Genomic DNA, 15583 nt, shown 5'->3' on the forward strand with positions numbered 1-15583 from the left:
CCATAAGGAGTGCATGAAGCCATGGACGAAATATACAAGATGCCACTTCATAATATTCGTCCATAGGCTATTCTAGGTGCTGCGTCACCTTATTAATGGGCCAGGCCCATGTAATTTCGAAATACTTAAGTATAGGCTATTTTTAGAGTCCGTATGTGTGGGGAAACAAGAGTTAGGGTTGGTTTCGGACCCCACCCTCAAGGGCCACGAAATTCCCCTCTCTTCCTCCATATATACAGCCCTTAGGGCGTCATTTAGACTTTGGGTTTTGTTTAGATTAAAAGTTCGCCATAGCTGCAACTTCGCGTACTTCATTTGTGTCCAACGACCAGACCAAGACGTCACAGAACCCCACCTTGATCAATAAAGCTTTCATCTTATATTCGCAATATCCAGATTGCAATCTCAGTTTCTTGCTTGTTCTTCGTTTGCTCGCAGGAAACAGACCCTCGTGGTCAGGTTGATCGTGCTCCGGCGTGGTCAATAACCCTCGGAAGTTGGTTTAGCGATTGCTAAGGCGCGACGTCTCGCACGTTCGTAGTCGGATCGTCAAGGTCGACTCCCACAGAAAACGATAGCCTCCATCTCATCGAAACATCGGGACACCCTCGCCTCTATCACTATCAAGCATAGAGGCGCTCTTTTCGAAGAGTTTGCAAAACGGTTCGAACATGGGTGACTTGATCTTGAAGAGATTTGCTAAAAACAAGGATATCATCGAAGTGGACCACAACAAACACACCAATGTAAGGGCGAAAGACATGATTCATAAGGCGCATAAAAGTACCCGGTGCTTCCGATAGACCCATAGGCATGACTAACCACTCATACAACCCAAACTTGGTTTTGAAAGCGGTCTTCCATTCATCACCCTCTTGTATGCGGATTTGATAGTAACCACTTTTAAGATCAATTTTGGAAAATATAGTGGCACCACTAAGTTCATCAAGCATATCATCAAGGCGTGGAATGGGATACCTATAGCGAACGGTGATAGCATTGATAGGTCTACAATCGGAGAACATGCGAAAACTACCGTCTCGTTTTGGCACAAGAATGACCGGTACGGCACAAGGGCTCAAACTTTCACGCACATGTCCATGGTCTATGAGATGCTTTACTTGCCTTTGTATTTCTTTGGTTTCTTCGGGGTTGACGTGGTATGGAGCTTTGTTCGGAAGAGGTGCTCCGGGGATGAGGTCGATGCGGTGCTCGATGCCTTGTAGTGGAGGTAGTCCCAGAGGTAGCTCGTCGGGGAAAACATCTTGAAATTCCTGCAAAAGAGAAGACAACACTAAAGGTAAAGCGTGAGAGGTGTTAGCGTTTGGTGCGTTGTCCTTGCATAATAGGACATAGTGTAGGACACTAGATGGGTTCTCACACACTCCTCTTATCTCACTTTTGGTGGCAAATAGGACTAAGCTTTTCTTTTCGCTCATCGTGGAGGCGCTCGATTTGGGCTTGTGGCACTCACTCTCTTTTTGGTGGCTCGCTCTCTCACTATTCTCTCCACGATGGGTGGCTTGCATGGCAGCAATCACTTGGCTTGGAGACATGGGGCGAAGTACGTACTCCTTTCCCTTCATCTTGAAGATGTAGTGGTTCGTTCGGCCATTGTGGATGACACCTCTATCGAATTGCCATGGGCGTCCAAGAAGAAGGTGGCAAATGGTCATTGGAACGACGTCGCACTCCAAGGTGTCTTCATAGGCGCTAATTTTGAAGGAGACTTGTACTCGATGCTCGACTTGGATAGTGCCGGAGTCGCTAAGCCATTGAACTTTGTAGGGATGTGGGTGCTTCGTATTGGGCAATTGGAGCTTGGAGCAAAGTTCTTCACTTGCGAGGTTATGACAACTCCCTCCATCGATGATGACCTTGACGGATCGTCCATTGATTCTGGCCTTGGTATGAAAGATGTGGCATCGTTGGTCTTCTTCTTGGTGATGTTGGAGAGTCAAGACCTTGGAGACAAAAAGAGCGGGACTTGAATCTTCATCGCAAAAGACTTGTTCTTCTTCATCGTTCACTTGCCGGTGCATGGCGACTTGCTCAAGGGCGTCCATTTCTCCTTCGCTCATTGAGTCATAAGTGTCGTCGTCGTTGAGGATAATAGTCCGCTTGTTGGTGCACTCATAGGACTTGTGGCCTCGGCCTCCGCATGTGAAGCATTTGAAGGAACTTGTCTTGACGGTATCATCGGTGGGTGTTGATGATGATGAAGCTCTCAGCTTGAAGTTGCTTGTAGTAGGAGGATGACTTGGAGTTGATGAAGCTTTCTTGTGACTCGACTTGTCGACGTTGCTTGTAGAAGTCTTGGTAGACGCTGTTGGAGTCGTTGAAGCTTGGGTGTTGGAGAAGCCGTATGACTTGGATGAGAACTTGGCATACTTGTAATCGTCTTGCACTTGACGTTCCACTTTGGTAGCTTGATGCACTAGCTCGATGAGATTCGAGTATGGTTGGAAGTCGGCGATCTTCTTGATAGGATGGTTGAGTCCATTCAAGAAACGTGCCTTGGTTTGCTCATCATCTTCCGTGACATTGGCTCTTATCATGGCAATCTCCATCTCCTTGTACTCTCTTCAATGCTCTTGGTTCCTTGCTTGAGTAGTTGAAGTTTCTTGAAGAGGTCGCGGTTGTAGTAGGTAGGCACGAAGCGTGCTCTCATGACATCCTTCATTTGAGCCCAAGTAGTGATGGGTGGTTCTCCTTTTCCCTCACGGCGCTCGATTACTTGTTCCCACCAAATGAGGACATAGTCTTGGAACTCAAGGGATGCCATCGCGATCTTCTTCTCTTCTTCATAGTTGTGCAAACGAAAGATTTTTTCAACCTTCAATGCCCATGAAAGATACTCTTCGGGGTCGTTGGAAGAATTTTAGCTTGCCATAGCGTTGCTCTTCATTGTGTTGGGGTCGGGGATGATGACGTCCATGTTGTTGATGATTGTCAAGCTCGTGTTACTCTTGGTGAGGAGGGTTGTCAACCTCGTGTTGCTCTTGTCGTGGGGGATGTCCATTGTCTTCATGCTCTTGTTGAACTTGATGTTCTTGGCGAGCATGTGGAGGAGCTTGTCGAGCTCGAGGAGGAACTTGACGATGCACGCGAGCTTGAAATCTTCGTTCGTGAGCTTCTTCGCGAAGTGCTTCTTCATGTTCATGAGCTTGTCGGCCTCGATTGGCTACGGCTCGACTTGAATCTTGGAGGGCTTGTTGCGCCTCAACTGCTTGAGCATCACAGAGTTGTTGTTCTTGATGCTGTGCCTCGGCATGTTGTGCTTCTTGGTGTAGACGCGCTCGCTCTTCCGTTTCATGTTGGCGTTGTCCTTGCCTTTCTCGTGCTAGCGCGAAAGCCGCTTGGGATTGCCGTTGACGGTGCTCTTGCAAATTGGTGTCGCATAGAGGATTGAGGTTTGCTTGACGATCATTGCATGCGGCACGTCGAAGAGTATTTGATGTCGGTGTACTTGAGCCGGATAGGGTGAAGTCGGAGTGTCGGCTTGAGCGGCTCCATCTTGATGAGGACGAAGTGGAAGAAGAGCGGTTGAGCAACAAAGCACAAATCTCGTCCATTCTTGCGTCGTTCTCTTGCTTGTGATCGTCAAGCTTGTGGTCGAAGTAATCTCTTGTACGTTGCTCGGAGAGTCGCAAGTCGGCGGCGAGGTTGTCGATGCGTTCACTCATTGTTTGTTGCTCTTGATGCAAATCATGTTGTGCACCAAAGAGGTGGCTCTTGGTGACGTAGGAGTTCATGTCGTCGTCGTGCTCAATGAAGAGTGGGTTGGTAGAAGTACTTGGCCTATCCATCATTCCAATAGAAAAATGTGAGTAGTAGAAAGAGAAGAACGAATACCAAATGTACCTTGACCGAAGTTGAAAGTGGATCAATGATCACTCCAATGTGGACAAGGAAATAGCACAATTGGTACCAATTCTTGTCGGTTTCTCACACCTACACGAGTAAAAGCTCTGGGTGGAGCTTGGTTAGGATGGTGGCACAAAATTTAATGCAATTGTAAGTGAGCTTCAATAATGTTGGAAAAGATTCGCAAGTTCGCAATGCAACAAGTGGAACAAGCAATGTAAGGTACACGGAAACACACACGCAAAAAGATAAGTGGGGTCGTGCAACCAAGGATGAGCCAAAATGTGGGATCCATAAAAATGCTCTTATTGCACAACACTAGAGAGACGCTAGCACGATTGCACAATAGGCGGATACAAGACTTGTGCACAACCTACTAAGCAAAAATGCAATGACTTCTATCCCAAGTATGCTCTATGCAAGGTGTTTCTATGATATGATCCAAGATGATCTAGTATGACAATCTTAATGTTGTACGATGCTATGGTGCTTGCTTAAAATCTCTTTGCTTATCTTTCCCTTTTGCTTAAAAGCTTGTTTGGATCTTTGTTGTTTGAACTCTTTTCTCAGGCAATGCTTCACGAACCAAGATAGCAATTGTGTATGCGATGACAACCTTGTGACACAAGAGATGATACCAAGATATGCAACAATGATGTATGTATTCTATGGGAAGTATGATCACTAATGTGCAGAAGTCTCGTTGCTGGCAATACTCAAAGGCTAGTGTCGATGGGTAAGCAACGCAAAGGAGTAAGGCTATGAAAGCTATCAATGTAATGGCAAGAATAATATATCACGATACCAAGACGAGGTTACCATTCTCACTTACGGTATGGTGTCAAAATGGTGGCACGAATACCAAGATGTAGTCGATGTGGTCGTTGTTGATGACGTGTCTATGGCGAAGATGAGCGGCGGTGATGTTGATGTCGAACCATACCTAAATAGCCAAAACACAAGTAGGATACGGTACCACAACTCAAATTCTCAAATATCAAAATGGCAACACGCGTCGGAGTGCGAAACGGGTAAGAAATGGTGGTGGTATTCAGAAGTGCTGATGGTGTATAGGTGGTGGTAGTGCGTATGCGGAAATGTGGGGCGATGGTGGTGACCAAAACTGAAGAAAATTCAGTTTCGTTAGGGAACTCCGGACGTCCGGTGGTGAGCGGTCGTCCGGTCATCGGACGTCCGGTGGCGAGCGGATGTCCGGTGCCTGGGCGATTCGCGGGCATAGGATGAACTGGCGGTGTTCGTGATGGAGAGGTCGAAATTCTTTGAATCCGGGCGGATTTGTGGATGGAAAAGGTGGGGAAAGGGTGGAAAAGCTAGATCCACTCAAAACAAAGCAAATCCATGGATCAAATCCAACAAAATTTCAACATACCAACAAATCACAAAAAAAATTGGGGCTATTTTTGTGGGGAATTTTCGAAATAGGGACAAAATCAACAAAAACTAGGCTAGCAACACAACGAGAAGGCTCCGAAATCGTGATCAATGTGGCTCTTGATACCAAGATGATGTAGGGTAGAACCCTAATCGGACGATCTTTCACAAAAGGAGCGAATCCCACGAAGAACACGAAGAACACGAGGAGGGAAACGAGGGAAAACACGGGGCAAACACGAGAGAAACACTAAACCAACAAGAAATAGTCACACACACATGTGCTAGATCCTCGAGTACATAAGATATCACGCGGTACACGGTCAACTACGGACGATACAAAAGGTAGTCGGTCTTCTCCGTGAGGAGGTCTTGAATCCACGAGGGGATTTTCCCTTAGAGGGGTCTTGAATCCAAAGGGATCTTCTCTGAAGAGGGGCCGCGGTCTCTCTCGTGGAGTAGATCCAATGTGGATGAGCAATGCTCTATCTCTAAATATGAGCTAAACCAATGCTAACCCTAGCTAAGATGAATAGGAGGTCTATTTATAGTCTTAGTGCAAATGGGGAGGAAGTGAGGGGGTACATGGGCCTCGGGCCCGAATCCTGTGCACAGACAGGTACCAGACGTCCGCTGGGGACCGGTCGTCCGGTGGCTCATGGGCGGCCGGACATCCGATAAGCGCCGGGCGTCCGCTCGTTCTGGCTCGGATGCTGGTGTAGCAAATTTCCGGAAGAGGCTGGTCGTCCGGTCGTCGGACGTCCGGTAGCGCCGGTCGTCCGCTTGTTTGTCTCGGGTGCAGGGGCACCGGACGTCCGGTCCGGGCCGGACGTCCGCTCGCTGTAGCTCGGTTGGGGCTTCAGGCGCCGGACGTCCGGTCCCGACCGGTCGTCCGGTGGCTGGGACTTCTTCTCTAGCTCTCCCTCTTCTCCGTCTTCACGGCCATCTTCCTCTTCTGATCCTCCTTGGTCCTTAGCTTCTTCATGGCCAACTCCTTGATACCTGAGTATGCACAATGTCTCCGTTTGAGGTAGTAGCCATGTCTCATGTGTATCGAAGTGGAAATGTGAGAGGAGAGATGTCACCTCGGTTTCAAGAGCTCTTGCACGTGCTCGTGTCATGGGTCCAGTAGGCACTTGGTGAGACGATGGTAGGTCCATGGGGATGGCCTTGGGATGCTCCGCATCACTCTCTCAAAGGCTTCGGAGGTGGGTTGCTCTCAAACGACAAAAGTCATGCACTAACTCTGAGCAGCCACCAATTAATGGTGTAGGGGGTGGGCTATTTATAGCCTGGAGGCAACCCGACATGATATGTCCGAAATGACCCTGGGTCACTAAGGAACCGACATGTGTCCAACGGTCGGATTTCAAACACACACGACAGCTTGGCTTGGGCTACAAGCAAAGCTGACTCATCCAACTCTGGATAAGATTTGCTCTCATTATCTTCGCTCAAAGACATAGGATTTTAGTTGAGCATCACATCAGTCACTCTGACTTTGTTCACTTGGACTCTAGTTAACAGTACGGTGGTTCCAATGACTCAATAAAGAAGAAAAGGAAACAACGAAACAGTTATGTCTTTGCACTCCATAGTCTTCAAGTGAATGTCTTCAGAGGTCATTATCTTCGAGTGAATATCTTCATGAACCACCATTGTCTTCAATGTCTTCATACATTTTTAGGGGTCATCTCTGGTAGGTAAATTGAATTAATGAGGGACTACTACTTGTGTTATCCTGTAATTCTCACAAACACATTAGTTCCTCAACAAAGTTTGTCGTCAATATCAAAAACCAACTAGGGGTGGCACTAGATGCACTTACAGCTGGCTCCACCAAGGCCCCGTCCTGCCGGCAACGAGGGGAGGATTTCCCCCGCTCCATCGAGGCGTCACCCCTCCAGCAACAAGATAGAGGACATCGCCAGCTCCGTCGAGGCCCCGCCTCGCTGCCAACGAGGTCATGCCACACAGAAAACGAGGAGGAGTAGAACATGATAAGTCGCCGCCGCTCGGGTCCAAGTAATGCCACCGCTTCTACCCTCCGGTTGAAGCCAAGCTTGGAGGGTTAAACATTGACAACCGATTAGCTTCTTGGAGGCGATGTGGAGTCGGAGAGCTGGGCTGGAGAAGAAGCTTCTGTTCGGCTCAGCCAGACACGGGAAATGGGCACCGGAGATAATAGATTAGGTTAATTAATTATACCTCTAGCGCACCCCTTTTTAGTTGAAGAATGTATGAAATGTAATGAAATCCGGCATGTATATATGAAATCCGGCCGTGTATGAATGAATTTAGTTCGATTAGTTCGAATTCTTGTATCAGTGGCATTCGATGAACATGCAAAACAAGACGTACTAGCATTATTCCCAGGACACATGGTGATCACCTCGTTTGCAACAGTTTCTGTAAGTGCATCTAGTGCCACCCCTAGTTGGTTTTGGAGTATTGATGGCAAACATGGTTGAGGGACTAATGTGTTTGTGAGAATTGCAGGATAACACATGTAGAAGTCCCTCATTGATTCGGTCTTCCTACCAGAGATGACCCCTAAAAATGTATGAAGACATTGAAGACAACTGTGGTTTGTGAAGACATTCACGTTGAAGATAATGACGTGTGAAGAGATTCACTTGAAGACTATGGAGTGCGAAGACATAGTTTCTTTCGTAGTTTCCTTTCCTTCTTTATTGAGTCATAGGAACCACCGAACTGTTAAGTGGGGTCCAAGTGAACAAAGTCAGATGAGTGATGTGATGATCAACCAAAATCCTACATCTTCGAGTGAAGACAATGAGAGCAAATCTTATCCAGAGTTGGATGAGTCATCTTTGCTTGTATCCCAAGCTAAGCTGTCGCGTGTGTTTGAAATCCGACCATTGTACATGTGTCGGTTCCTTAGTGACCCAGGGTCATTTCGGACATATCATGTTGGGTTGCCTACTGTCGGTGCACAAAAGTAGGGGCTCTCTTTTGTGCCCCTGTACCTGTGCACGTGCAGTCAGAGCCGCACCCGTGACCACACTTAGCAGGGCAGAGGAGGGAAGCAAAAGTGCAAGGCTACTGGAGCAGCGCTCCAACCAAGGGCGCAAAAGACGGAACGATCAGACAGGCTTCCTCTTGGCAAGACCCTTGCCGGGGCGGCCTACACAGCCCTGGCAAGAGCCTTGCCGGGGCAGCTCACCCAACACCAACATCGCAGCCACCCTTGAGCCTGAGAGTTCCAACACCATCGACAGCATTGAAACCAAGGCTCGGGAAGTGCCTGCATGGTGGCATGCAGATCTTCGTAAAGACAGAGAGCCTACAAATCCTAGATGAGGACCAGAAGACAAGACAAGACTCCTTGCCGAGGAGGCCACGGCAAGGCTCCTTGCCGAACATGCTCGCAAGGCCCCGGCAAGACTCTTGCCGAGGGTGCTCACAAGACCCCAGCAAGACCCTTACCGGGAATATACGCGAGAACGCGGCAAGACCTTGCCGCCCCATTGCCACCCCAGCTCAGCGGCCAACCCACCAACGGAAGCAAGTGCCCACGTGGCCGTACGTGGGTACTAATCCAACTAGCCAAACACCTACATGGTGGCATACAGATCTTAGTGAAGACCCTACCACCATGCTAACTCAGCAGCTTGCCAACCTTCGTGGTGCTGCATGCCTCGTTGGCCTGGACGCGTGTCAGAGCAAGGCGGAGTGGCGACGGATGGGACGGGCCTCGTTACCACCCCCGATAAACCAAGTGGACACCTAAGTAGCGCATTTAATGCACTTTGTCGTGTAATGACAGGTGATAAGCTTGTACACTATATACCTTTCCACCTCCTGTGTGCCACTGTGACAGCCCCTTTTGACTATAAAAGGAGGCTCGAGGCGTACTGAAGAGGGATTCGGATCTTTTGGACGACACATGCATCGTAGCTAGTTCAAGAACTCAAGAACACTCAAATATACACCAAAGCAGGACTAGGGTATTACGCATCCTCATGGCCCGAACCTGGGTAAATGATCCTCGTGCTGGCTTCTAGACCCGCTCTTTGCACAACCTTGCATTCGCCAACCGTAGCAAAAGGGATCCTAGTGATCCCATAGGTGTCGTTTCCCCCGACATCTACTCCCTCCTGCTACGAAAAAGCTTGACGAGTGGAGAGACACCATCTAGAGCCTCGTCGGCATCGCCAACAAAGACGAGCTGCGAGCAACGGGGCCCTCAGGCCGACACTCTATCGAGCCACCGCACGCCAGTGGTGGAAGGACCGGAGGCGCTGCGGCCACGGTGCATTCTCCTCCTCCACGCCAGTTACCACGGGTACCGCTTCGTCAGGACGACGCTTGTGATAACATTTCCGTAGCGTCATCCAACCCACGGACCCACTGTGATCAACGCCAAGTTCTTTGGGAGCAAGCCCATGAAGACGCTCGAACCACTATCGAGCGGCAGCGCGAAGCGCGCCACCAGTCAGATAGGCGAGCAGGGCCCACTATGGACCACCCAGCTCCGGAGGGCTCTGGTGGCCTACCTTACGAGGTGGGTTGCCCAGCCGAATGCGAAGAAGCTTTCTGCCTCATGTATACATGGTCATCTACTAGAGGCGGGAAGGAAGACAATGGGGCTGAGGAGATGTTGATAACAGACTGGGACAAGGAGACGAGGACAGACGGAAATAAGCCAGAGGCATTTTATTTTCTGAGACAGGTAACAATGTCTCCCATTGCAACGCACAGGCATTTGTGCTAGTATTGTACAAAGATCTTTATCGGTCGTACCGTAATGACAACATATGTTATTCCCTTTGTCATCAATATGTTACTTGCCCAAGATTCGATCGTTGGTATCTTTATACCTAGTTCAATCTCGTTACCGGCAAGTCTCTTTACTCGTTCCGTAATACATCATCCCGTAACTAACTCATTAACTCATTAGTCACATTGCTTGCAAGGCTTATCATGATGTGTATTATCGAGGGCCCAGAGATACCTCTCCGATACTCAGAGTGACAAATCCTAATCTCGATCTATGCCAACCCAACAAACATCTTCGGAGATACCTGTAGAGCATCTTTATAATCACCCAGTTACGTTGTGATGTTTGATAGAACACAAGGTATTCCTCCGGTATCCGGGAGTTGCATAATCTCATAGTCAAAGGAATATGTATATGATATGAAGAAAGCAATAGCAATAAAACTGAACGATCAATATGCTAAGCTAATGTATGGGTCTTGTCCATCACATCATTCTCCTAATGATGTGATCCCGTTCATCAAATGACAATACATGTCTATGGTTAGGAAACATGACCATCTTTGATTAACGAGCTAGTCTAGTAGAGGCTTACTAGGGACACGGTGTTTTTGTCTATGTATCCACACATGTATCAAGTTTCTGGTTAATACAATTCTAGCATGAATAATAAACATTTATCATGATGCAAGGAAATATAAAATAACAACTTTATTATTGCCTCTAGGGCATATTTCCTTCAGATAGACTAGAGCACACCGTAGCCCCATTACAGTGTCACCGTACATCACCCATCACACACACGACCCGGTGACTTCGACTTCGCTACAACAAAATAGTAGAGCACCTTCATCGAGCATGTCCGCCACAAGCGTGTTTGTAAACCTCATCGACATTGGAGAGATTAGACATTTCTGAAGAGAGGCGGACATGTGCTGCTCCGACCCTGAGAGGAGGACAAACACGACTTGTCCGAAGCTCCCCGCATGTCATCATGCTTCTGCTGCCCACCACCTTCGTGCAACGACAAGCCATGAACAGACGCAACAATGCAGATTCCACCACCAACCAGGTGCATCAACCAAGAACCTCTCCAAAACAATGCTTCCAACGAAGTAAGGCTGCCAAGGCCGCCCCATTACCAATCCGACGAGGCAGATCTAGGCTTTCACCCAGAAAATGGATCCCAAATGGCAAAAGGGTGACAAATCTCCTCGATGATGCCTTCAAGGAAAACAACATCCACAAATGTTGCCATCACCTCATGGTTTTAAATAGAGGATAGCGGGCTGGTAGTGGGTTGGGGTCCCTGTAGCGGAATGCGAATAGCGGACGATATTGCGGACCCTATGTCCACCTAGCGGATTTGTAAAAACACTAGATTATTGTTTATATTTCTAGAGCATTAACAAAAAGTAATGACCTTTAATTTGAGAAATAGTGGACGCTATTGCACTAGCACTATTGGATGCAATAGCGGATGCTACCTTAGCTATTTGAAACTATGCCTGCGTCAAGCAAGACTTTTGTCCGGCCAATCTGCACCTAACACCGCACCACCACCAGCAGACCACACACCATCACACATCGCTCAACTCCAGCACATTGTGCATTGGCACCTCAAGCCACACCAAAGGCAACCCAAGCACCCAACGCAGCCGGGACACGACTAGATCTGGCTCGCCCGCCTGCTCGCAGTCGTCGTTGCCTCCTCGCCCGAGGCTAGGCAAAGCCCCCCTGACTCGCACCACACAACTGGCCTGACGAGGAGCCCTCGTTGGAGTCACCTTAGCTCGCCATCGGTACAGAACGGGCGAGATCTCTCTCCCTCTGTGTATAAATATTTCATATTTCGGATGCAAGTTTGAAAGATTGCCCTGCTTTTTATTTTTCTACACAAAAGAGCCCCCTCCTAATTCACTAATCTGTAGGATGATACTGAACTTTTGGATTTGAAAAAAGTTTCAGAAGATATATCTAATGTAGATGGTGATTGATAGAGCAATTCTTGCTCATAAGTTAATGAATATGAGTACTCTCCTGCCAATAACTTCCATCGCGCGCGCACGGACGCTGCAGCCGCTAGCCCCAACGGCCCACCTCCAACGCCGCTCTCAGCTGTAACCACCCCAAGACCCGACGCAAGCCGACGACCGAGGCTATGCCTCCGGGAGCGGCCGCAGGCCAGGAGAACGCTCCGCCGATGCCATCCTTGGAGCCGGCCAGGCTTGGCCGGTGAGCCCCTCAGGTGACGGCGAGGGGGGAGGGGGAGGGGAGAAGGAGGTGGGACGACGGTGGATCTGGGGTTTCTAGAGGAGGGCGACACGGGGGTCGAGTGTGTGATGGAAACTGATACATCTACATGTGTCAAAACCACGACCGTATATCAACCCTCGACTTTTTTTTGAACATCAGTACAGGCACACACACATGTGCCTCGTTGTCGGCGGGAATGTCTCCTCTCACTGAAAGCGCATCGTCAAAAATTCTGAAATAAATCTAAAAATAATGCAAGCATCAAGACTTTGAAATCCGATAGACTGGGATACCACGGTCCCTTCAATCATAGATAGGTTTTCGTTGGGTTAGTTGAGGGAGTGCTCTCCCACCCACCAGGCCAGCCACCCCGGTCAGGCCACCACTCCTCCCTACTTTTCTCCTCATTCGCCACCCTCTAAAATCTCCTTCGTCTTTCTCTCCTCCCAACCAAGAAGGGGATCCACGCTCGCTTGATTTTCATTTGGGAAGAAGAAATTTATTTTTTGGTCTCAGAGTAGAAGGTGGGGAGAAGAGATGAGCGGACGGGTGGATCACGAGTACTCCTACCTGTTCAAGATGGTGCTCATCGGGGATAGCGGCGTCGGCAAGTCCAACATACTCTCCCGATTCACCCGCAACCACTTCTCCCTCGACTCCAAGTCCACCATCGGCGTGGAGTTCGCCACCAAGTCCTTGCAGGTCCGCATTCTCTCCCCTCGCATTTCTGCTATATCTAACCGGAAGATGTTCGACACGCGTGCGTGCGTTTTTTGTATGGCCTCGGACCGATGATGACACACCGGATCATGGTCCTCTTGATCCTGTTGTGGCGAATGGGGAAAGTTATCTCGGTGACGGCGTTTGTTGCCACCATCAAACTTGCTCGTTTCTCACGAGTTTTTGGTTCTCGGACGGAAGGATGGCTGGCTCGTTTGAGACTTCAGCATGTTCTATCAAATCTTCTTAGGTGGATCATTAGGAACAAACTCTGCTTCACAAATAGCAAACGCATTGAATTACTGTAGTTGTCATTCGTCTTCCCTTATTCATCAGACTAGTTGTTAGACGTTGTTCTAACCTCCATTACGTTTAAGAGTTCTTTTTTGGATGCTAGATTCGCCTGGTTCCCCTTGGATCACATCATTAGGATGTTGATGGACTGATTGTTAGGTTGATTGCGAGCTGCAGCCACTTTTTTCTTAATGTGGCATCCTGTCTGTTCAGTCTTCCAGGGTTAGGTGAAACAAACCTGTCTGTTCTGTCTTCCAGGGTTAGGTGAAACAAAACCTGTCATCTCTATTGTCTTCCTTATGCATTGCCATTATCATTGTTGTTATTCTCACCACGCTGCAGGTGTCGTGAGCAATCTTCAAATCATTCAAGTTGTTGTTGTTGTTGTTGTTGTTGTTGTTGCCATCCCTCCATTTAGTATACAAGGCCACTTTGGAATGTACATTTTGCATCTATACAAGGCCACCAATAGTAATCAGGCCAAAATTAATGATATTTCCTTGTATTAGTAACTTATTTAATACTTGCACTCATGCAGTCATAATAACACACAACTATTCCTTCTTTGCATGCATGTGGCGTATTAATTATCCCAGTAAACAAAAAGAAAGGTTGACTTGCAAAGCACATATTAAATTTTACCTTGGTACATGTAATATGAGTTTGTGACCTTGTATATAAAATTGGAGGAAGTACAATTATTGTTATAATTGTGGCATTTAACAGCCTCCTTTTTAGTGCAACAGCAGTGCCACTTTTCCTGTGGATTTAGCTCATCAGTTACTCTCAATCTATTATCTTTCTTCTACTTCAGAAGATAGTTTGTGTTGGAAGCCATGGACTCACTGGTCCAGCTACTTTTTGACGTCTGATTGTGAATGGTGTTGTTAACAGATGGAGGGAAAAACAATAAAGGCTCAGATCTGGGACACAGCTGGTCAGGAGAGGTACCGTGCAATTACAAGCGCATATTACCGGGGCGCTGTAGGGGCTCTCCTTGTATATGACATCACAAAGAAGCAGAGCTTTGACAATGTTAATAGGTGGCTGCGTGAGCTCCGTGATCATGCTGACTCCAGCATTGTCATCATGATGGTCGGTAACAAGTCTGACCTGACACATCTAAGAGCTGTCTCTGAAGATCAAGGCAAGGCACTGGCTGAAAAGGAGGGCCTGTTTTTCCTTGAGACATCAGCTATGGAGGCTGTAAATGTGGTAGAAGCCTTTCAGACTATCATCACAGAGGTCTATGGTATTGTCAACAAGAAAGCACTGGCCGCCAAAGAAGCAGCAGCAGCAGCTGTTCCATTGCCTTCCCAGGGTAAAACCATCAGCATTGACAGTACTACCGGGAACTCAAAGAAGGCATGCTGCAATACTTGAAATGTAGACATCATACCGTAGAGAATCGGGAGCGGGAATCAGCAGCAGAGCAGCTTAGTTGAACTGGTGCGAAGGCATTTCTACTCCTTTTGTTTCTCTGTTGCGCAAACATCCTGGAGTACACTGCCGTAGGGGCAGTTTGTTCAGCATTTCTGGAAGTTAGATGTGTGTATTAGGATTCTGTTCCATTTTCCGCTATGAAAGTTACATTATACTACCTCTGTAAACAATATAAGAGCGCTTATATCACTACTTTAATGATCTAACACTCTTATATTTCTTTACGGATGGAGTACTACAATATATGTCGGATTATACATCATACTTTATAGGACCCAAAACAAGTTTCGTTAAACCCTTCTTGGTTTATATTTTTTATTTGCTTTCTTTTTGTTTGCTAACTAGTTATGCTACTTCTGTCTTTGGAGAAGTAAAGTATTACGTACTGGTGGTCCTATGAGTTGTTGGCGCATTATACAACCTTCGTTGGAAATTTCTGAATATTGTGGTATGATTTGAATTAGTAATATGAGGCGTGGTTTCAGTATTACTCCCTCCGTTCCACAATACATGCCTTTCATTTGTCAAAATATAGATGTATCTAGACATGTTTTAGTATATAGGTACATTTATTTTTGGACAAATGAAAGTCAAGTATTTTAGAACGGAGGGAGTAGAAGGCAGCCGACAAGCGGTATCTTAGAAGGACACCAAAGATATTTGGTTGCAATGTTGCAAATGGATGGTGATATCGATGAAGATGCAAGGGTCAGATCAAAGCTCGATAGATGAATGTCACCAAACTTCCGGCGTTTTTTGTGACAAGAGAGTGCCTAAAAGTTAAAAGGCAGGTTGATGTACAGTAGAACCCTAGGTGGCCTCATCTTTCATAACTTGGAGGGGATTCAAGGTGAACACACAAATCACC

The 15583-nt window shown here is 47.5% G+C and overlaps 1 protein-coding gene across 1 annotated transcript; it reads left to right on the plus strand.

Moving 5' to 3' along the window:
* Positions 1-12611: 12611 nt before the first annotated feature.
* LOC125553787 (ras-related protein RGP2) lies at positions 12612-14977 on the plus strand. The gene is made up of 2 exons (XM_048717490.1): positions 12612-12960; positions 14167-14977. Exons 1-2 carry the CDS (start codon positions 12796-12798, stop codon positions 14653-14655), a joined length of 654 nt encoding a protein of 217 aa, XP_048573447.1. The 5' UTR covers positions 12612-12795; the 3' UTR covers positions 14656-14977.
* Positions 14978-15583: the final 606 nt, after the last annotated feature.

Source organism: Triticum urartu, chromosome 1 (assembly GCF_003073215.2).
Source record: "Triticum urartu cultivar G1812 chromosome 1, Tu2.1, whole genome shotgun sequence".
NCBI classification, from domain to species: domain Eukaryota; kingdom Viridiplantae; phylum Streptophyta; class Magnoliopsida; order Poales; family Poaceae; genus Triticum; species Triticum urartu.

Bases quoted from the DNA above. Each gene is read 5' to 3' on its own strand.
- LOC125553787 (XM_048717490.1), top strand. From the start codon at position 12,796: ATGAGCGGACGGGTGGATCACGAGTACTCCTACCTGTTCAAGATGGTG. The intron at 12,961-14,166 runs GTCCGCATTCTC...TGTTGTTAACAG, and splicing joins TCGCCACCAAGTCCTTGCAG to ATGGAGGGAAAAACAATAAA.